Source organism: Bidens hawaiensis, unplaced genomic scaffold, assembly GCF_021521415.1.
Source record: "Bidens hawaiensis isolate Kalapana, Puna unplaced genomic scaffold, B.hawaiensis_p1.1 tig00003510_1, whole genome shotgun sequence".
Taxonomy (NCBI): Eukaryota; Viridiplantae; Streptophyta; class Magnoliopsida; order Asterales; family Asteraceae; genus Bidens; species Bidens hawaiensis.
The window spans coordinates 39,775-63,875 of NW_027491198.1; the positions used below are offsets into that span (position 1 = coordinate 39,775).

Consider the following 24,101-nt stretch of genomic DNA (forward strand, 5'->3'; position numbering starts at 1 on the left):
ACTGTACCAAGACAATTAGCATGGATAGTGCTTGTGTATATGATGAGAAGGCTGTCATTCATGAGCTAACTCAAGGGCTGCAAATGGCTCAACAGCTAAGGGTTCATCTGCATTCACCTGAAGCAAACACCTTAATACAAAAGATCTTATCTTCATACGATAATGCTCTTTTCGCTCTCCAATCAGGCTACTCTTCAGGGCAGCTACCGAGTCTGCCCGAATCATCGATATCTTTTGGGAGCCCAGGAAGTGAAGAATTCATGTTTAACCAACCCTTTTCCCTAAAAAGGTATTTTCATGTTATTGTATTTGACTATTTTATGTTCCTCATTAAATTTATGTGAATGTACAAGTTCTGAGTATTAATTATTATTATTATTATTATTTTTTTGCATGTGAACAGAAAGGTGTCTACAACATGGGAAGATCAAGTTATAACACGCAGTGACAATGGCTTAGATGGTGATATTAATGACGGCTTTAGTTGGAGGAAGTATGGGCAGAAAGACATCCAGGGTGCTACATTTCCTAGGTAAAGTCTTATTATGCTACTTGATGTTTGACAACAAAACATTCTTTAACGTTTATTTTTATTATGTCTTGCAGAAGCTATTATAGATGCTCATACCGTGACGTACAGAAATGTTTAGCAACAAAACAAGTGCAGAGAAGAGATGGAGACCCCAAAGTATTTGACATCAAGTACAAAGGGAAGCACACCTGCAGCTATGGTGCCCAATCGGCTTCACTAACACCACCACCACCGTCACTACCTTCAACTGAAAAACATGAAATAACGCCAACCTACCACCAACTATCACAGCCAAGTCCGGCTGAGACACTCTCAAATCTTAGAGCTAACCTAAGTGTGAACACCTTGGATTTGGGCGATGACAAAAACACTTCATTTTCCTTCCCTTCAGCATCATCTGGAGTTATGGAGAATTTTCCAAATTTTTACGATGATGAATTATTACCAATTTTTTCACCACCGTTTTTCTCCCCGGTTACATCTGAATCAAATATTTTCACAGAGTGGGGAAATTCACAGTCATTGGATATCCTGGCTGATCCAACAGATGTAGACACAAGTTTTGATTTTAATAATCACTTTTAAGAGGTTATGTTGATTAGTTCCGCATGATGATTATCGAAAAACATGTATAATATTATAAACTTATTATTATATAAGCACCTGTTATAACAGCGAGACCAGTTACTGCAGCAGGAAAATATGTAGACGTCATGATTGACATCAGCTAGGTCGAGTTCCCATTTGGGATGTATAGTTGATGATTGAGATTAGGGTTTATGATAAAGCCAATTTATGGAGAGAGCGAGGCACACAAATTTTTTTAGTTTGTGTGATTAAGTTATGATGTTAATTTTAATCTCTTCCTTATATACACCAAACGGGAAACCGAGTAACATGACCCATCAACAATTACCAAACTAATATATAAATGTCTATATTTTGATCAATTATTGTATAAATAATTATAATGGCCATATATGAATAAATACATATTATTATATTTATTCTTATGATGTGCTCAAAACAGTCAATTAAATATTAACTAAATTAAACAAGTAATAAAAACTAGACCTAAGACTCAACTAAACAAAACACCGGCAAGAGAACCGGTCAATTGTACTAAAGCTAAGTAAGTCCGGAATATCGAACCCACAGGACTCTATAAATTACGTAAATTAACTAATTAGACTCGACTATTTATTATTAATGTTTTAAGGGGGTTTTTAAACTAATATTAAACTAAGAAAATAATTAAGCAAGCAAACGAGAAACGAGCAATCAAACACAAGATCGAAACCAATAAGAGAAGGAATCTACCTAGGTAAGAATCCCATGTATCAACAATCATCAAGCAATGGACAAATACCATGATTATGGAAACTGATTTCTAAACGTGTTCATCTAACAAACCCTAAAGGACCCTTGACCGAATCAAACGACATCCTAAAAATAATTATTAGATTATTAAGCAATCAGTTATATTGATTTCCGCAAAGTCATCAATTAGGGTTAACTAATAGTATCTAAAGCAAGCAATCTCACGAAACGCTAAACGCTAGATAACTTGATAAATTAAACATGACATCATGAACATGGATCAACACAATAAGCAAGAATACTGTCACTATCTATCCTAGCATGCAATTGACCAAGACACATGAACAACTCCTCACCTTACAGTTATTGGAATTTAGCAAAACATTTAAAATCCTAATCAACAATTAACAAGTTTCTATGATCTAATAGGCCTATTCAACCATAATAATCAAAACACCAAGTAAAGATTAATCAACAATTACCTGCGGTACTGTAACGAAAGTAACCGAAACTGACCAAACTCGTGTCTAGTTACCACTTCAAAGCCCGAGATTCACAACGCTTGGGTTTTACCACCACCCTGGTTTACCGATCAAAGAAACGTTGAATATTTAATTTTTTATATGTTAATCTTTTTATATGTTAATTTGACGAATTTATTTTTCAGGGTTTAACGCTCAAGTTTTTCCAACGGTTTCTATACCGTAACGAGCGTAATCGATAATGCCCGAATTCGTGTCGATTCACCATTGTAATGCTCAGGTTTTACCAACACTCGGGTTTCACCGTTGGGGTTTCACAACATTTTGCTTTTTTTTTCTTTTTTACTTCCGGTACCGTAATGAAAATAGATTAGATGTCAATTTATTTTTTGTTTTGGTTCCGGTATCATAACGAAAGTGACGGAAACGACCAAATTCGCATAGACTCACTACATTTTGTTTTAATTCTGGTAGGGGTGTTCACGGTTCAATTTGAAACCGTGAAACCGTCCAAACATGTCACTGGTCTGGTTTCACGGTTGGTTTTTTTCGTTAACTTTCGGTTGGTCAGTTTCAAAAGTTTCAAACCGTAGCTAACGATTTGGTTTGCGGTTTATATCGTAATCCTGCCGTACAAACCAGACCTGACCGTAAAGTATATTATCTATCTATATTATATAAGCCAGTGAGAAAGTTGGCGTCACAAAACTGATACAGGTTCCATGATTTCATATATATTTAACACTTGTGCAACTAAATCAATTAAGTTAGTTCTAGACCGTAAAGATGGTGTTATTATGATTTGCCCGGGTTCGATTCTTTGCAAGAGGCAGCAAAAATATTTTTTTTTTTATTTTTTTCCATTTGTATCATTATTGGTACAACAGACCTGTTTAAAAACATGTTTTGATTAACATAAATTTAAACTATTTATATAACAAGTTTATCATAAATCTAACTCCTAAAACGTTTGATTTTAACCAACCTAATTTTCTTTTTGTTTTTTTTTCTAGACTCGTAACGAACGTTTTTGTTTTTTGTTTAAAAAAAAATTACAAATTTTGTCCTTTTAAATTAGCAAAATTATGGAATGGGTCCTTTCTGAAAAATAGTTTAACTCTTTATCATTTATATGCATTTTCGTCACGCATTTAGTCCTTTACACTAACGGCCATCCACCTTCTCCGTTAAATCTCCTCATGTGCCATGCACATGAGGGCCTTTTGGTCGTTCTCACATGTTTATTATTAAAAATGAATTTAATAATGTAATATATTTGTATTATTATTCTTAACTTAAAACAAAATCTCATTCATCTTCATCCTTCTATCCACCCTCATTCATATTCACCTCCACCACCAGCCAAACCCACCACATCCCACGCGCCGTCACTGATCCCTTGTCGCCACCGTCAATCATCCCAAAACCTCATTCAAGATCTACCCCACCTTCTCTATCGATCTTCTCCTGTTTCCGACACCGACAATCACCACCACCACCAAAGCACACACTTTGGTAACTATTCACCATACCACCGCCACCGCTCAGATCCACGACCACCACCACAACCAGATTTATTTTCGAGAACCCAACCCACCTTCTCCGCCTCTGATGAATCAAACCAAAGCGAAGCTAAATCTAATCAAAATCAAACCAATTTTTTTTTTGAGACTGAGAGTGTAGATCGATTTGGATGGTTTCAGGTGGTCGATTTACCAGAGAAATACGACATGAAACGGGGATGGCTGCCGGAGAAATGTAGGTAGTTGTGGTGTTGACGGGTGGTGTTTGGCCGGAACACATGGTGCTACTAGAGACCGTGAGCCTTGTAATCTTGTATTTCTTCAGTAATTAGTGTTTCAAACCAAAAGGAAACACATGGTTAGGGTTGGGAGATGAAAAAGAGTCTAGGGGTTGGAGTTTGGTGGCTGCTAGGGTTTGGGAAAAAGGAGGAACTTTGATGACTGCATATTAATAATAGTATTTGTTTTTAATAGTAAACATGTGAAAATGACCTAAAGGTCCTCATGTGCCAGATTTAACGGAGAAGGTGGATGACCGTTAATGTAAAGGACTAACTGCGTGACGAAAATGCATATAAAGGATAAAGAGTGAAACTATTTTCAGAAAGGACCCATTCTATAATTTTGCTAATTCAAAAGGACCAAATTTGTAATTTTTTCTTTGTTTTACTGAATTTGTGTCGTCTCACCGCCACAATGTCAAGGCCTGACAATTCTCGGGTTTTACCGACACACCGCATAACGTCCAGTACCGAAAACACTTGGGTTTTACCCACGCCCGTGTTTTACCGAACTTTATTTTAGTTCCGTTGCCATAACAAATGTAAACGAAATCGACAAAATTTGTGTTGACCCACCGCCGAGAAACTCGGATTTTTACCAGCGTCTCAGTTTACCAACTCCCCACCACAACTCCCGAATATGATTCGACTCGCCGCTGCAACAATCGAGTTTTACCAACGGCCGGGTTTACCGACCGAATAAACATTGTTTTAAATATGTATTATCATATGTTATACGAGTGTCGTTGAGTCACCGCCTCAGAATCCGGCCCTGACTGGCGTCACCCCAGTGGCTCACCTCTATTTTTATTTATTATTTATTTTTTGTTTCATTTTGTTTTATTTCCGATACCATAATGAAATTACCGACTAGATTCGCGTTGACTCGTTGTTGTCATCCGGAACCAACCGACACCACCCCATTGGCTACCTCAATTTTTATATTTATTTTTTGTTTTCAATTTGTTTTAGTTCCTATATCGTAATGAACTTAGCTAATATTGATTAAATTCGCATTGACTCGCCGTTACGATACCTGAGTTTTACCGACCGATTTTACCGTGCAACGCGCGGATAAATCACTACTTATACATATTTTTGTTATACACTTCGTTTTAGATAAATAATGTGAACTAGGCTAATCATATTTGGTTAAGTAAATTCAAATGGGTTTAATTGAAGTGCTAAGAAGGATACTCATTTAAGCCGATGAGTAAATATTGTGAGATCATGAGTCATTCGAAGTTCTTGTTTGAATTCTTTTGATACAACAAATGCCTTTTTTTAGCATAATTAGTTATAATTTATAATGCTTTTCATGTTTTGAAAGAACATGTCCAAATCAGATGATGTCTTTTTTGATAAAACTACTTTTCGTTTTGAGAGAACAAATCAACCCTTTAATTACAATCAAATTAGAGAACAGAGATTAGAAAAACCGTGAAATCAAACGGGAACTAAACTGTTAGTAACGCTTTGGTTCGGTTTTGAATCTCAATGGTTCGGTTTCGGTTTTTGATAACCAAAAACCAATACTGACGGGTTGTCTATGTAAAAGCCATCAAAACCGGACCGTGAACACCCCTAAATTCTGCTACTTTAACAAACGTAACAAAAACCTAAAGAATGCCAATTTTGGTTTTCGTTTTGGTACCGTAACCAATGAAACAAAAATCAGCCAAACTTGCGTAGATTCACCACCTCAATTTCCGGGATCGATAATGCTCGGATCTTCTTAATGCCCGAGGGTTAGCGAATGGCACCAATCAGTTGATCCACCTCAAATTTTATATGCTTTTGTTTTATTTTTGGTTTTAGTTCCGGTATCATAGCGCACTTAATCGAAACCGACTGAATTTGTGTCACTTACCGTCTCAGCATCCGAGACCGACATCGTTTGGGTTTATAATCGTCCGTATTTTACCAACCTGCTGATACGGATCCCCCATGATCCACCCAAATATCATATCCATGTTCTCCCCATGTTCTGCTGATCATTCCCACGTTTATGCATCAGTTATTTTAGTTTATTATTTATGTTATTTTCTAATTCCTAAGTAGTAAAATATATACTAGTAAAATATATACTAGTTTTCTATATTTTTAAAATTGTTAAACTAATTATGATGTATCCGTTTTTATAATCTGGTATGACCATTCCAACCAATACATATCGATCCGGTATTCCGGTGTCCTACCAAACATTTCAGTTAGTACTTTTCTTTTTCATTTCTTGTGAATAGTACCCACGTGTTAGAAATTCTATGAATAAAATAAGTTGACGTGGAATTGGGCCAAAGGGTGGTCCATACTAAATAATACCCACTCGGTTTCTTTCGTAAACTTTTTGACTAAATACCAAACATTCAAACAATTCAAACCTCCTAATTCCTATATATACATAGCAGCTTCATGCTCTCTCTTCTTCCTTTCATTGCACTTGAACCATCCTGCTTCAATCTAGAACTGTACCAAGACAATTAGCATGGATAGTGCTTGTGTATATGATGAGAAGGCTGTCATTCATGAGCTAACTCAAGGGCTGCAAATGGCTCAACAGCTAAGGGTTCATCTGCATTCACCTGAAGCAAACACCTTAATACAAAAGATCTTATCTTCATACGATAATGCTCTTTTCGCTCTCCAATCAGGCTACTCTTCAGGGCAGCTACCGAGTCTGCCCGAATCATCGATATCTTTTGGGAGCCCAGGAAGTGAAGAATTCATGTTTAACCAACCCTTTTCCCTAAAAAGGTATTTTCATGTTATTGTATTTGACTATTTTATGTTCCTCATTAAATTTATGTGAATGTACAAGTTCTAAGTATTAATTATTATTATTATTTTTTTGCATGTGAACAGAAAGGTGTCTACAACATGGGAAGATCAAGTTATAACACGCAGTGACAATGGCTTAGATGGTGATATTAATGACGGCTTTAGTTGGAGGAAGTATGGGCAGAAAGACATCCAGGGTGCTACATTTCCTAGGTAAAGTCTTATTATGCTACTTGATGTTTGACAACAAAACATTCTTTAACGTTTATTTTTATTATGTCTTGCAGAAGCTATTATAGATGCTCATACCTTGACGTACAGAAATGTTTAGCAACAAAACAAGTGCAGAGAAGAGATGGAGACCCCAAAGTATTTGACATCAAGTACAAAGGGAAGCACACCTGCAGCTATGGTGCCCAATCGGCTTCACTAACACCACCACCACCGTCACTACCTTCAACTGAAAAACATGAAATAACGCCAACCTACCACCAACTATCACAGCCAAGTCCGGCTGAGACACTCTCAAATCTTAGAGCTAACCTAAGTGTGAACACCTTGGATTTGGGCGATGACAAAAACACTTCATTTTCCTTCCCTTCAGCATCATCTGGAGTTATGGAGAATTTTCCAAATTTTTACGATGATGAATTATTACCAATTTTTTCACCACCGTTTTTCTCCCCGGTTACATCTGAATCAAATATTTTCACAGAGTGGGGAAATTCACAGTCATTGGATATCCTGGCTGATCCAACAGATGTAGACACAAGTTTTGATTTTAATAATCACTTTTAAGAGGTTATGTTGATTAGTTCCGCATGATGATTATCGAAAAACATGTATACTATTATAAACTTATTATTATATAAGCACCTGTTATAACAGCGAGAGCAGTTACTGCAGCAGGAAAATATGTAGACGTCATGATTGACATCAGCTAGGTCGAGTTCCCATTTGGGATGTATAGTTGATGATTGAGATTTGGGTTTATGATAAAGCCAATTTATGGAGAGAGCGAGGCACACAAATTTTTTTAGTTTGTGTGATTAAGTTATGATGTTAATTTTAATCTCTTCCTTATATACACCAAACGGGAAACCGAGTAATATGACCCATCAACAATTACCAAACTAATATATAAATGTCTATATTTTGATCAATTATTGTATAAATAATTATAATGGCCATATATAAATAAATACATATTATTATATTTATTCTTATGATGTGCTCAAAACAGTCAATTAAATATTAACTAAATTAAACAAGTAATAAAAACTAGACCTAAGACTCAACTAAACAAAACACCGGCAAGTGAACCGGTCAATTGTACTAAAGCTAAGTAAGTCCGGAATATCGAACCCACAGGACTCTATAAATTACGTAAATTAACTAATTAGACTCGACTATTTATTATTAATGTTTTAAGGGGGTTTTTAAACTAATATTAAACTAAGAAAATAATTAAGCAAGCAAACGAGAAACGAGCAATCAAACACAAGATCGAAACCAATAAGAGAAGGAATCTACCTAGGTAAGAATCCCATGTATCAACAATCATCAAGCAATGGACAAATACCATGATTATGGAAACTGATTTCTAAACGTGTTCATCTAACAAACCCTAAAGGACCCTTGACCGAATCAAACGACATCCCAAAAATAATTATTAGATTATTAAGCAATCAGTTATATTGATTTCCGCAAAGTCATCAATTAGGGTTAACTAATAGTATCTAAAGCAAGCAATCTCACGAAACGCTAAACCCTAGATTACTTGATAAATTAAACATGACATCATGAACATGGATCAACACAATAAGCAAGAATACTGTCACTATCTATCCTAGCATGCAATTGACCAAGACACATGAACAACTCCTCACCTTACAGCTATTGGAATTTAGCAAAACATTTAAAATCCTAATCAACAATTAACAAGTTTCTATGATCTAATAGGCCTATTCAACCATAATAATCAAAACACCAAGTAAAGATTAATCAACAATTACCTGCGGTACTGTAACGAAAGTAACCGAAACTGACCAAACTCGTGTCTAGTTACCACTTCAAAGCCCGAGATTCACAACGCTTGGGTTTTACCACCACCCTGGTTTACCGATCAAAGAAACGTTGAATATTTAATTTTTTATATGTTAATCTTTTTATATGTTAATTTGACGAATTTATTTTTCAGGGTTTAACGCTCAAGTTTTTCCAACGGTTTCTATACCGTAACGACCGTAACCGATAATGCCCGAATTCGTGTCGATTCACCATTGTAATGCTCAGGTTTTACCAACACTCGGGTTTCACCGTTGGGGTTTCACAACATTTTGCTTTTTTTTTCTTTTTTACTTCCGGTACCGTAATGAAAATAGATTAGATGTCAATTTATTTTTTGTTTTGGTTCCGGTATCATAACGAAAGTGACGGAAACGACCAAATTCGCATAGACTCACTACATTTTGTTTTAATTCTGGTAGGGGTGTTCACGGTTCAATTTGAAACCGTGAAACCGTCCAAACATGTCACTGGTCTGGTTTCACGGTTGGTTTTTTTCGTTAACTTTCGGTTGGTCAGTTTCAAAAGTTTCAAACCGTAGCTAACGATTTGGTTTGCGGTTTATATCGTAATCCTGCCGTACAAACCAGACCTGACCGTAAAGTATATTATCTATCTATATTATATAAGCCAGTGAGAAAGTTGGCGTCACAAAACTGATATAGGTTCCATGATTTCATATATATTTAACACTTGTGCAACTAAATCAATTAAGTTAGTTCTAGACCGTAAAGATGGTGTTATTATGATTTGCCCGGGTTCGATTCTTTGCAAGAGGCAGCAAAAATATTTTTTTTTTTATTTTTTTCCATTTGTATCATTATTGGTACAACAGACCTGTTTAAAAACATGTTTTGATTAACATAAATTTAAACTATTTATATAACAAGTTTATCATAAATCTAACTCCTAAAACGTTTGATTTTAACCAACCTAATTTTCTTTTTGTTTTTTTTTTCTAGACTCGTAACGAACGTTTTTGTTTTTTGTTTTAATAAAAATTACAAATTTTGTCCTTTTAAATTAGCAAAATTATGGAATGGGTCCTTTATGAAAAATAGTTTAACTCTTTATCATTTATATGCATTTTCGTCACGCATTTAGTCCTTTACACTAACGGCCATCCACCTTCTCCGTTAAATCTCCTCATGTGCCATGCACATGAGGGCCTTTTGGTCGTTCTCACATGTTTATTATTAAAAATGAATTTAATAATGTAATATATTTGTATTATTATTCTTAACTTAAAACAAAATCTCATTCATCTTCATCCTTCTATCCACCCTCATTCATATTCACCTCCACCACCAGCCAAACCCACCACATCCCACGCGCCGTCACTGATCCCTTGTCGCCACCGTCAATCATCCCAAAACCTCATTCAAGATCTACCCCACCTTCTCTATCGATCTTCTCCTGTTTCCGACACCGACAATCACCACCACCACCAAAGCACACACTTTGGTAACTATTCACCATACCACCGCCACCGCTCAGATCCGCGACCACCACCACAACCAGATTTACTTTCGAGAACCCAACCCACCTTCTCCGCCTCTGATGAATCAAACCAAAGCGAAGCTAAATCTAATCAAAATCAAACCAATTTTTTTTTTGAGACTGAGAGTGTAGATCGATTTGGATGGTTTCAGGTGGTCGATTTACCAGAGAAATACGACATGAAACGGGGATGGCTGCCGGAGAAATGTAGGTAGTTGTGGTGTTGACGGGTGGTGTTTGGCCGGAACACATGGTGCTACTAGAGACCGTGAGCCTTGTAATCTTGTATTTCTTCAGTAATTAGTGTTTCAAACCAAAAGGAAACACATGGTTAGGGTTGGGAGATGAAAAAGAGTCTAGGGGTTGGAGTTTGGTGGCTGCTAGGGTTTGGGAAAAAGGAGGAACTTTGATGACTGCATATTAATAATAGTATTTGTTTTTAATAGTAAACATGTGAAAATGACCAAAAGGTCCTCATGTGCCAGATTTAACGGAGAAGGTGGATGACCGTTAGTGTAAAGGACTAACTGCGAGACGAAAATGCATATAAAGGATAAAGAGTGAAACTATTTTCAGAAAGGACCCATTCTATAATTTTGCTAATTCAAAAGGACCAAATTTGTAATTTTTTCTTTGTTTTACTGAATTTGTGTCGTCTCACCGCCACAATGTCAAGGCCTGACAATTCTCGGGTTTTACCGACACACCGCATAACGTCCAGTACCGAAAACACTAGGGTTTTACCCACGCCCGTGTTTTACCGAACTTTATTTTAGTTCCGTTGCCATAACAAATGTAAACGAAATCGACAAAATTTGTGTTGACCCACCGCCGAGAAACTCGGATTTTTACCAGCGTCTCAGTTTACCAACTCCCCACCACAACTCCCGAATATGATTCGACTCGCCGCTGCAACAATCGAGTTTTACCAACGGCCGGGTTTACCGACCGAATAAACATTGTTTTAAATATGTATTATCATATGTTATACGAGTGTCGTTGAGTCACCGCCTCAGAATCCGGCCCTGACTGGCGTCACCCCAGTGGCTCACCTCTATTTTTATTTATTATTTATTTTTTGTTTCATTTTGTTTTATTTCCGATACCATAATGAAATTACCGACTAGATTCGCGTTGACTCGTTGTTGTCATCCGGAACCAACCGACACCACCCCATTGGCTACCTCAATTTTTATATTTATTTTTTGTTTTCAATTTGTTTTAGTTCCTATATCGTAATGAACTTAGCTAATATTGATTAAATTCGCATTGACTCGCCGTTACGATACCTGAGTTTTACCGACCGATTTTACCGTGCAACGCGCGGATAAATCACTACTTATACATATTTTTGTTATACACTTCGTTTTAGATAAATAATGTGAACTAGGCTAATCATATTTGGTTAAGTAAATTCAAATGGGTTTAATTGAAGTGCTAAGAAGGATACTCATTTAAGCCGATGAGTAAATATTGTGAGATCATGAGTCATTCGAAGTTCTTGTTTGAATTCTTTTGATACAACAAATGCCTTTTTTTAGCATAATTAGTTATAATTTATAATGCTTTTCATGTTTTGAAAGAACATGTCCAAATCAGATGATGTCTTTTTTGATAAAACTACTTTTCGTTTTGAGAGAACAAATCAACCCTTTAATTACAATCAAATTAGAGAACAGAGATTAGAAAAACCGTGAAATCAAACGGGAACTAAACTGTTAGTAACGCTTTGGTTCGGTTTTGAATCTCAATGGTTCGGTTTCGGTTTTTGATAACCAAAAACCAATACTGACGGGTTGTCTATGTAAAAGCCATCAAAACCGGACCGTGAACACCCATAAATTCTGCTACTTTAACAAACGTAACAAAAACCTAAAGAATGCCAATTTTGGTTTTCGTTTTGGTACCGTAACCAATGAAACAAAAATCAGCCAAACTTGCGTAGATTCACCACCTCAACTTCCGGGATCGATAATGCTCGGATCTTCTTAATGCCCGAGGGTTAGCGAATGGCACCAATCAGTTGATCCACCTCAAATTTTATATGCTTTTGTTTTATTTTTGGTTTTAGTTCCGGTATCATAGCGCACTTAATCGAAACCGACTGAATTTGTGTCACTTACCGTCTCAGCATCCGAGACCGACATCGTTTGGGTTTATAATCGTCCGTATTTTACCAACCTGCTGATACGGATCCCCCATGATCCACCCAAATATCATATCCATGTTCTCCCCATGTTCTGCTGATCATTCCCACGTTTATGCATTAGTTATTTTAGTTTATTATTTATGTTATTTTCTAATTCCTAAGTAGTAAAATATATACTAGTAAAATATATACTAGTTTTCTATATTTTTAAAATTGTTAAACTAATTATGATGTATCCGTTTTTATAATCTGGTATGACCATTCCAACCAATACATATCGATCCGGTATTCCGGTGTCCTACCAAACATTTCAGTTAGTACTTTTCTTTTTCATTTCTTGTGAATAGTACCCACGTGTTAGAAATTCTATGAATAAAATAAGTTGACGTGGAATTGGGCCAAAGGGTGGTCCATACTAAATAATACCCACTCGGTTTCTTTCGTAAACTTTTTGACTAAATACCAAACATTCAAACAATTCAAACCTCCTAATTCCTATATATACATAGCAGCTTCATGCTCTCTCTTCTTCCTTTCATTGCACTTGAACCATCCTGCTTCAATCTAGAACTGTACCAAGACAATTAGCATGGATAGTGCTTGTGTATATGATGAGAAGGCTGTCATTCATGAGCTAACTCAAGGGCTGCAAATGGCTCAACAGCTAAGGGTTCATCTGCATTCACCTGAAGCAAACACCTTAATACAAAAGATCTTATCTTCATACGATAATGCTCTTTTCGCTCTCCAATCAGGCTACTCTTCAGGGCAGCTACCGAGTCTGCCCGAATCATCGATATCTTTTGGGAGCCCAGGAAGTGAAGAATTCATGTTTAACCAACCCTTTTCCCTAAAAAGGTATTTTCATGTTATTGTATTTGACTATTTTATGTTCCTCATTAAATTTATGTGAATGTACAAGTTCTAAGTATTAATTATTATTATTATTTTTTTGCATGTGAACAGAAAGGTGTCTACAACATGGGAAGATCAAGTTATAACACGCAGTGACAATGGCATAGATGGTGATATTAATGACGGCTTTAGTTGGAGGAAGTATGGGCAGAAAGACATCCAGGGTGCTACATTTCCTAGGTAAAGTCTTATTATGCTACTTGATGTTTGACAACAAAACATTCTTTAACGTTTATTTTTATTATGTCTTGCAGAAGCTATTATAGATGCTCATACCGTGACGTACAGAAATGTTTAGCAACAAAACAAGTGCAGAGAAGAGATGGAGACCCCAAAGTATTTGACATCAAGTACAAAGGGAAGCACACCTGCAGCTATGGTGCCCAATCGGCTTCACTAACACCACCACCACCACCACCGTCACTACCTTCAACTGAAAAACATGAAATAACGCCAACCTACCACCAACTATCACAGCCAAGTCCGGCTGAGACACTCTCAAATCTTAGAGCTAACCTAAGTGTGAACACCTTGGATTTGGGCGATGACAAAAACACTTCATTTTCCTTCCCTTCAGCATCATCTGGAGTTATGGAGAATTTTCCAAATTTTTACGATGATGAATTATTACCAATTTTTTCACCACCGTTTTTCTCCCCGGTTACATCTGAATCAAATATTTTCACAGAGTGGGGAAATTCACAGTCATTGGATATCCTGGCTGATCCAACAGATGTAGACACAAGTTTTGATTTTAATAATCACTTTTAAGAGGTTATGTTGATTAGTTCCGCATGATGATTATCGAAAAACATGTATAATATTATAAACTTATTATTATATAAGCACCTGTTATAACAGCGAGAGCAGTTACTGCAGCAGGAAAATATGTAGACGTCATGATTGACATCAGCTAGGTCGAGTTCCCATTTGGGATGTATAGTTGATGATTGAGATTAGGGTTTATGATAAAGCCAATTTATGGAGAGAGCGAGGCACACAAATTTTTTTAGTTTGTGTGATTAAGTTATGATGTTAATTTTAATCTCTTCCTTATATACACCAAACGGGAAACCAAGTAATATGACCCATCAACAATTACCAAACTAATATATAAATGTCTATATTTTGATCAATTATTGTATAAATAATTATAATGGCCATATATGAATAAATACATATTATTATATTTATTCTTATGATGTGCTCAAAACAGTCAATTAAATATTAACTAAATTAAACAAGTAATAAAAACTAGACCTAAGACTCAACTAAACAAAACACCGGCAAGTGAACCGGTCAATTGTACTAAAGCTAAGTAAGTCCGGAATATCGAACCCACAGGACTCTATAAATTACGTAAATTAACTAATTAGACTCGACTATTTATTATTAATGTTTTAAGGGGGTTTTTAAACTAATATTAAACTAAGAAAATAATTAAGCAAGCAAACGAGAAACGAGCAATCAAACACAAGATCGAAACCAATAAGAGAAGGAATCTACCTAGGTAAGAATCCCATGTATCAACAATCATCAAGCAATGGACAAATACCATGATTATGGAAACTGATTTCTAAACGTGTTCATCTAACAAACCCTAAAGGACCCTTGACCGAATCAAACGACATCCCAAAAATAATTATTAGATTATTAAGCAATCAGTTATATTGATTTCCGCAAAGTCATCAATTAGGGTTAACTAATAGTATCTAAAGCAAGCAATCTCACGAAACGCTAAACCCTATATAACTTGATAAATTAAACATGACATCATGAACATGGATCAACACAATAAGCAAGAATACTGTCACTATCTATCCTAGCATGCAATTGACCAAGACACATGAACAACTCCTCACCTTACAGCTATTGGAATTTAGCAAAACATTTAAAATCCTAATCAACAATTAACAAGTTTCTATGATCTAATAGGCCTATTCAACCATAATAATCAAAACACCAAGTAAAGATTAAACATGAACCCTAATATCTAAAGAACACAATCTATAGAAAACAAGATCCATGTGAAGCAATAGTTAAATAATCAATCAAGATAACAAATATTCATATGCATCATGAAAGCAAAACCAAGTCTTTTACTATTAGTAAAACGAAACCATAATCAAAACATTAGTCCAAAGCAAGAATCAAGCATCAAACATATTCATCAAACCTAGGTAGACATGAAGTCTAGCCTAGAATCATTATTAAAAACAATCCTAAACAACTCTTAAAAACAAAGAGGAAAGACATGACAACTAATGAACAAGGAACGAAAGTTAGAGCGATAAAACCCTTTGCAATTGATCCTTGGACACCCGTATGAAAGAACTCTCGATCCTCCTTGGTTCCTAGCTTTAAAATACCTTCAAACCCTTAGTTTTCCTCTTAAAATCGGCTGCCCAAGTGAATGAATTCGGCTAGGTTTGCAACCATATGTTTATATAACGAGAAACGGGCTTGGAATTGCGAAGATGGGCTGACCAGGAGGCCTAGGCGCCGCACGCCCCCCTTAAGCATGCCTTCGCGCGGCGCGGCGTGGTATATGAGGGCTCCAACGAATTTGCTTGTTATTTCTTGTTATATCTTTGTTAAATCCTGATTAATCTTTTCTTGAACTCCAAGTAACGTTGAGAATCTTCTAGAACTTGCTTCCCTTGCTTCTCCAAGCCACCATATATAAAACATTAGTGAAGTAATCATGTAATCATTAACGAGCAAAACGAACTTAAACTTCACATGAAAAGATAGAAAGAATTAAGTTTAACATGCAAGACACCAAAAGAGTTAAAACACGATAAATATATAAAACTTGACTCAAGAACTTAAATTAATAAAAGATAAATGAAAAATGAACCAAACCGAACTCGAAACATTAAATAAACAAAACTTTACAAGGGATTCGGGATGTATAAATAGTCGTATATCATCTTACATTATCTAACTTGGCCGAGTAATCATTTATTATGAACATTAGATAAGCGTGATGAGGAGTTAACACTCATTCTAGCTTTGAACTCAAAGTTGAGCAAATAAGTACAGTTATTGAATTGAACATCAACTTAAGCCCCTCATTAATCACACTATAGTCCTTATTTAAAACCTAAGTAGTTATTATCAAAATTTCAAGTAAGCCCTTCAGAATGTTTGTTTTGTATAGTAATTTGTATGTATGTCATTATGCATGGAATACATAATTTGAGACATACAAAATTAAAACTGGCGAGAACAAATTAAAAATTAATCATTCATAGTATGATATGCTGTACACGGTGACCAATAAACTCACCATTATTATAAGTGTTTTCATCATACTTATGGGTGATGCACTTTTAGTCTTACGCATACCATGAATCTATTCTATTCGAAAATTTAGTTTCCTCAATTCGTTCGTAAAGGAAGAATTAATTTCGTATCAAATTTTAATGCAGCACATCTCAAACTGTTACTGTTTGAGATAACATGGTAGCTGACTTTATCACAATAAGTCTTCAATATATAATTCATATGGAGTTAATAAACTTGCGAGTCAACGTACTGATAAATTTTCAACAACATTTATTGACAATTGCCTTGTGATTAATCAACATATTATCTCATTATGACTCTTCCATGCGTTAGATTATTTGCTACCGTAACAATATATCCCAAAAATTACATTATGTTATCTTTGAATATACCAAAGTATAGAGTAATTAACCAGTTTGATTTCTAACTTGTTGATTTATAAATTATAGTCTCTCGTTTTTTTAAAGATATTTTAATACTCTTTTGGATGCACCACATTAACCTAGACATATCTAATGTGTTGCAATTTGACTAATATCTGAATGAATATAGACTTGAACCCACATTAGACTTCCACTTAATGAAACACAAGGAACTAATCTCAATTATTCTATTTCCCTCTGAAGGAGAGCAATATAGTTTGTTACATGCGTAAGGACCCATTTATGGTCAAACTTATGGAACAAAAATAACGTCCCTTTGGGTCTATCTCGGTATGTTATGATACCTATCCTGTAAGGGATATCTCTGAGACCTATCATATCAAAGTATGTTTGAACAATGCTTTGACTTATGTACATAACGTATTGATGGTTGGGTATATTTCCTGTATTTTAACGTATTAAACACTCAGTTTATTGAGTTTTTAGCGTGAACTATGGTACTTCAAGCGTGCATTTTCATTTCAGGTTGTTGAATGTTAATGATGCTTATAGAGGCTAGATACGAGCTTGCATTGAAATTTCAGAATGAGTGGAAGTGCTCAGCACACGTTTCAAGACCTAAACAAATCAAATGGACAAAATTCCTTGTCAAGGAGTCCCGTCGCGCTACGCCATGTGTGGGATTACACTCCCTCGTGCTACGTGAGGGAGAAACAACTTAAAAATCAACTCTTTTGTCCTTCGCGTTACGTGAAGGACATGAGCTCTAAGCTTCGCGCCACGCGAATGTGTTAAATGACGGGAAGATAAATCTAATTGTTATAATTCAATTTTCAGTCGTCATTCAACCTATCTTCCATTCCACGGACTATCGAAGGCCTAGGACGCGATTTTACATCATCTTGGAGCTCCCCAATCGTTAATATTTCCTTGATTTCATCGATTCAATACATAATCGAGTTGTTCATGATGCAGAGGCAAGACTAAACCATTTATGACCACTTTATGTGTAGGGTTTTTGTATGAAACTGAACGTATCTATGTTTTCTGTCTCGTAGGGGTGTTCAACGAATCAAATTATTCGAATTTTGAAGTTTTGAGGCTGGATTTGAATTCGATTAGAATTCAGTATGTACTTTTCAGGTAACTTAGCCATTGGGGAAAGGAATCAGGTTATGCCCTAGTCGCCTTAGTGAACCGTAGAAGCCATGGTTCTCAAATATAAAGTAATGAAGTCATGGAAGACTACTTGATAAATAAAAATGTAATCGTTAGATGACATCCTAGACTAAATAATGGTGCTATGCACCTAAGACAATTTAAGGGTCATGGTTGACCCGCTTGCTTTGGTTGTACCTTTGAATTTTCAAACTCTTAACTTGTTATGAATTTCCTTTAAGTTTATTTATTTTCCGCTGCTCATGGTTGATACCAATCGGTCACGACTAGCCCCCCTGGGTCGGGTGTGACAAATATTTTAGTAAAAATAACCTTTGTTGTAACATTCGTTAATTTTCAAACTCGAAAACCTGACCCGTTTTAAATTTTTGGTTTTGTGTTTATATATATATATATATATATATATATATATATATATATATATATAGTTTTTATAAAGTTATTAATTAATCTCAAGTTTCGTTTCATGTATTTATATGACATTCGTCAATTTTGAACTTATTCGTAATTCACCTTTCAATCATGTGATCATTTCGATGAAATTATATTTTTCATCACCCTTGTAGTATTCATGCTCATGTTAAACATTCATAATGAAGATCATATATTCATGTACATATCCCATGCAATTTACCTGAATTATTCTTGAACTGTTGTTGTTGTTGTCGTCGTCGTCGTCGTTTCATTTGTTATTTAACTAATAAAAATTAGCGAATGTTTTAATTTAATAAATTGATTAAAAGAGTTACACTTTTGAGAACCCCATTAAACTATTTTTAATTTGTGTTTTTATTATATTAAACATGATTTAATTTCTTAAATTCTATAAAACATAACCACTCTAAAAATTTACTATAAGAGAAGGCCTAAACCTCCATCTTTTTCACATCTCAACACACTATTTTCTTAAGATTAAAAGCACTAACAAGTAGGTTTTATGATTTAATTCATTTTATCGTTTTTGTTTTGATTTTATGTTGAATTTTCATAATTTGTTCTTCACGACCATGATATTTTATCATAAAAATATTATATTTTGGTTTTAAGAATCATTATGATCGTTTATATCAAAGATAAACACTTTGATTTTTGAAATATTAGATCAAACCTAGTTATTTTGCAAGAACAAGCAATATATTTTGCTAAATATTATGATTTCTTGATCATTATAAATTTATAATCTTTCTTTTAAATAAGATGATTTATAAAAATTGTTTTATTAAAATATTTTCTTATATTAGAACTAATATACTTAATATATCTAATCAATTAATTGAGTAAATTAATTATTGTTTATTTGTTTTCAACATAAAGTAATATATATAATTTCTTTTAAATATTTAATGTAAAAACCTTTAAATTAATTAATTAGTAAATTTATTTATTATGTTACTAAAAAAACAAAATATGATAAATTATTTTTAATCTTATTATTTAAGTTTATACTAATAAGTTATAATTATACATTTACAAATCATTATTCAACTAATAAATATCAAATGATTTACATAAACTTGAATTCATTTTAGCTAAACTCATTTTTAATCAAAAATCTCTAAGTCCTAATTTGTCGAAGTTTCCTTTCCGTTTAGACTCGTTGTTAAAATCTAGCATACTTATTTACTTGTTTAGAATAATCCACCATGATTCTCTGTCTCGTTTGTTCGACTCGTTCAAACTATCATTTCTCATTTTCGAGGTGAGTTTCTCACACCCCATTTTTACACTTTTAAATATTTTCGGGGTTACATATATATCCTATCAAATCAATTGTTTACTTATTCATTTACAAAACTACAATTCATATTATGGACTTGTGTGTTTACTTGATTACTTTCTCAAAATTTACTTGCATTTGGTTTCCTCAATAAGTATGATCATATACCCCACGTTTGCACCCAGGACCATTTTGTTATGAGTAGAAAATAGACCCCCGTTCCGAGTACGTTTGTTGTTACCAAATGGAAAGGACCTTACTTGCTCGATTATCCAAGCACGTTGGCTGTTAACAACTGGAAAGGACCTTACTTGCACTATTATTACACATGTCTCATGGAATTGTATGGTTTTTATATTATATATATCAAAACTTGTATGAACTCACCAACTATTTGTTTAGTTGACCTTTATTTTATACATATGCTGCATGTACAATCATTAGAGGATGAGACTTGGAGAAGACACTAGAACTTAATGGACAAGTTGTTTAATTGTTCTTATAATTTCCTTGTATTTCTTGTTACAAACTTGTGTAGTTGACGTTTAAATTAATTAATGATATTATTGTCACTTAATAGTGTCACATGTGTTTTGAGCAATCTGTACGTCACACTCAGGTCTTTCCGCTTAAGCCGGGGTGCTACATTTGCATTATACTTAAAATACCAATTAAGATTAGTTAAGTTGTAAAGGATAAACCATGAGTTACTAAGTATTAACCCACACAACTCTTAGACAATTATAGAACTCATGTAATAACCATCCAAGAGTTGTTTAAAATAGGTTATGTTGCGCACTCACTTGAAAAGTAATTAACCGATTTTAGTGGAAGAACATCAACAATCCGTTTTCACAAAATTCATTCCTATTTTAAGATGATCAATTATTACCAATACTTCATTTGGTCCATATTAATATTAGGATTAATGTTTTTTTTTCAACCAAGCCCTTACAAGAACGGCAGTTCCCCGACTTATCATCAAGCTCGGTACTTGGTGTCTCTTTTAAAGTTTATTATCCAAGGCCTTACAAGAGTGGCAGTTCCCCTACTTATCGTTAAGCTCGACACTTGGTGTATCTTTTTAAGAGTATTTTAACATTCCTCATCAATTGATAATTACAACATAACATTTATTTTTATAAATCGATCACATGTTTAACCAATATTATTAAACTATAACTAAGATTCATTATAAACCAAGATGATACTATGAAAGTTTAGCCAATAATAAGCATAATGTTATACATCAAAGTAATAGATACACACATGATCAAATTAAAACAATTTAACCAATTTGGATGATATTTGATGCTAACGACTTCTTCCAAGTGCTTAGTCTCCTTGATATTCAAAGGTTGGATGAATGAGATAATTCCATTATTAATAGTGTAACAACTCGGGTTTTCGAACTTATACTTTTACCCGACTCGGTTCAATGATTGGGTTATTTTTATTAAATATATTGCGTTTATCAAATTAAATTAATCATTTTATTAATATTTAATTAGTTATAAATATATCTTTTGAGTTTTTACACATTTAACCCAAAATGCAAGTTTTAACTTCTTTTGTGTCCATCTTTAAACATCCGGGATTAAAGTCTAACTTTATTATAACCCATTTTCATAATCTGGATAACCCATATCCAATCCCCAAACCCAATTCCTAACCCGATTCAATTGGTTTCTTGATCCTCATTTCTCGTAACCAATATAGAAATTGAATCAAATCCTTGTTATACCTTCCTAATTACGGCCTAACCGACTCTCTGTTATGTTAATTAGATAAAAAAAAGGATCCGTTTTCTCGTTTTATTCGAAGCCGACCATAATCCTATATCAATATACGTATAATCGATTATATAAACTCAATTAACCCTGCAGACAATATCTCCCAACCCTCGCTAACCTTAACCCTATACTTAATTTGATTTTCGTTACTGTTTGATATATGTTCTACACCATGTCTTTGCCGCCCGTTTAATCGTCAATTAACCCTCGTTTAATCTGTGAATCAGGTAATTAATCATGTTGTGATATTCGTCTTCCATTGTTGAACCATAACCCTAACATTATGTCACACCCTGCCAAAAGGGGGCTAGGAGTTTCAAAGACAAATTGGTACCAAGTGTAAGCAGCGGAATATTATTGATAAAAATAAGTTACAATGCTTGCACTAAGTATTTATGACAAGGTGTAACTACACAACTATCTTTTTTCTGACACTGCTACAATCCCGAGGTTGATTCTACTAATCTTCTTGGCATCTAATCTTCATAATTCATGTTCGGCATACACCTCTATCCTGAAACATTCTCATTACAAAGCTAATCCAAATTGCTAATCCCCATAGTACCTGAATACATACACATAAAACAGATCATTTATAAAAGCGCGCAAGTTTGCGTGTATGTAAGCATAAACCATTGTGCACATCAATCATGTCCACAATCAAACCTGCAACTAGCATAAGTATCCCAAACTCATACTAGAAGTTAAACCGTCCCGGACTATCGCCCTGCTAAAAGCAATAATCAAACACGTAGGTTATATGCCGCAACGATCCGCAGATCTCAGTGTGGTTTACCCAACATAGGGTCACTGTGCGTGGGGTCTCCCAAATAGTACTACCCATACAAGCCTCCGACCCATTCCCTTGGGCTAATGATTGTGTAAAAGTTGGGACAAAATTTAGCAGTAAAACACCTCTTGATAAATATCACACCACAAGTAAAACCAGCATGTATCCAGCCCAAAAATTTTAAGAAAAAAGGGCAGCACGAAACTCACCTCCGTCCGTATGCAATATGTGTAAATGAAAGACAATCTATGAGCTCTTGCTATATTGGAAATCACCAAGTACGCCTAGTACACACACACACACATATATATATATATATAACAATAAGTAATTTGGCAACAATGTAATATTTGTTATTGGTGTTGTCGTTCGATTGAGCTCTTCGGTATGATTAAGTGTTACGACTTATTGTCGGACGTTCAATTGCCAAGTTGGGTTTTCCCATGTTAATTTATAATAGGTAAACACTTCATTGAACTAGTATCACTTCTAACAACTTTCTCTAGTATTATGTATTAGTCAACTCTAAGTATTGATCACGTATTAAATTCTAGACAAATAAAGTTTCCTTTCTAGGAAAGTTCATGCATATACTTGCTTATGGCATCTATGTCAAGCAATTGTTCATATAATTAATGTATAGTAAAGTAAGCATTACAATGCATCAGTATGTCAAACTTCGACAAAGTTACTATTTGTAGTAAGTTCGGATTTCGTTAAATTTCGGATGCCCCAAACTGGCATAGCCTATCACAATTTACTTCATTAGTAGCCTTTATGTTTCTATTAGGAGAAACATTTCTTTGTTTCATAAACAATAACAATGCCGGTTATTGCCGATATTGTCGGTTTTAAGTGTAATGACTTATAATTACGTTTTCGTAAACCAAAATATTTATTTTGTGACCCTACATTAATTATTAGAAGATAATAGGCAAAAATATAATATTATTAGTTCTGAAATCCCAGCAAGTTTCAAGTGTATGGTTTTGATCCCCGTACTTTGTTTACGTCTCAAAACGTAAAGTTTATGATTTAAGACTATTAGCTTAACCAAATGTTATCAAAATAGTAATATAATAAATATTTTACGAAACAATATAAAAACATGTTATAAACCCTTTGTTCGCTTCATGTTGGTTTTCTAAATAATTTGTTCATATTTTCGTAGTGAAAACTTCTCAAAAATATTATTTGAGTTATAATAATCCATTATAAGCTTTTATTCAAAAACCGTAGTTTAAAACAAAGTTCGGTTCTAAGACTGGTTAACCCTCTGGTCAAAGTTAACGGTTACATAGTTATGTTTTATTTAACTTATTTAAATAAAACATTTTTCTTAAAAAGATAATTTTTAAAAGTAATAATAATCTAGTTAGTAAAATAGATATTCATCCGTTT

At 34.4% G+C, this 24,101-nt stretch overlaps 3 protein-coding genes across 3 annotated transcripts; all 3 read left to right on the top strand.

Annotated features, from left to right (window-relative positions):
- Positions 1 to 1,141, top strand: LOC143623645 (putative WRKY transcription factor 53). The gene is made up of 3 exons (XM_077094499.1): positions 1 to 289; positions 404 to 532; positions 607 to 1,141. Exons 1-3 carry the CDS (start codon positions 21 to 23, stop codon positions 1,115 to 1,117), a joined length of 909 nt encoding a protein of 302 aa, XP_076950614.1. The 5' UTR covers positions 1 to 20; the 3' UTR covers positions 1,118 to 1,141.
- Positions 1,142 to 6,603: 5,462 nt separating this feature from the next.
- On the top strand, positions 6,604 to 7,733 carry LOC143623646 (putative WRKY transcription factor 53). Its single transcript, XM_077094500.1, has 3 exons — positions 6,604 to 6,892; positions 7,001 to 7,129; positions 7,204 to 7,733. The coding sequence occupies exons 1-3, from the start codon at positions 6,624 to 6,626 to the stop codon at positions 7,712 to 7,714; spliced, it is 909 nt and encodes a 302-aa protein (XP_076950615.1). The 5' UTR covers positions 6,604 to 6,623; the 3' UTR covers positions 7,715 to 7,733.
- A 5,468-nt stretch (positions 7,734 to 13,201) lies between these two features.
- LOC143623647 (putative WRKY transcription factor 53) lies at positions 13,202 to 14,519 on the top strand. Its single transcript, XM_077094501.1, has 3 exons — positions 13,202 to 13,490; positions 13,599 to 13,727; positions 13,802 to 14,519. Exons 1-3 carry the CDS (start codon positions 13,222 to 13,224, stop codon positions 14,316 to 14,318), a joined length of 915 nt encoding a protein of 304 aa, XP_076950616.1. The 5' UTR covers positions 13,202 to 13,221; the 3' UTR covers positions 14,319 to 14,519.
- The last annotated feature ends 9,582 nt before the right edge of the window (positions 14,520 to 24,101 follow it).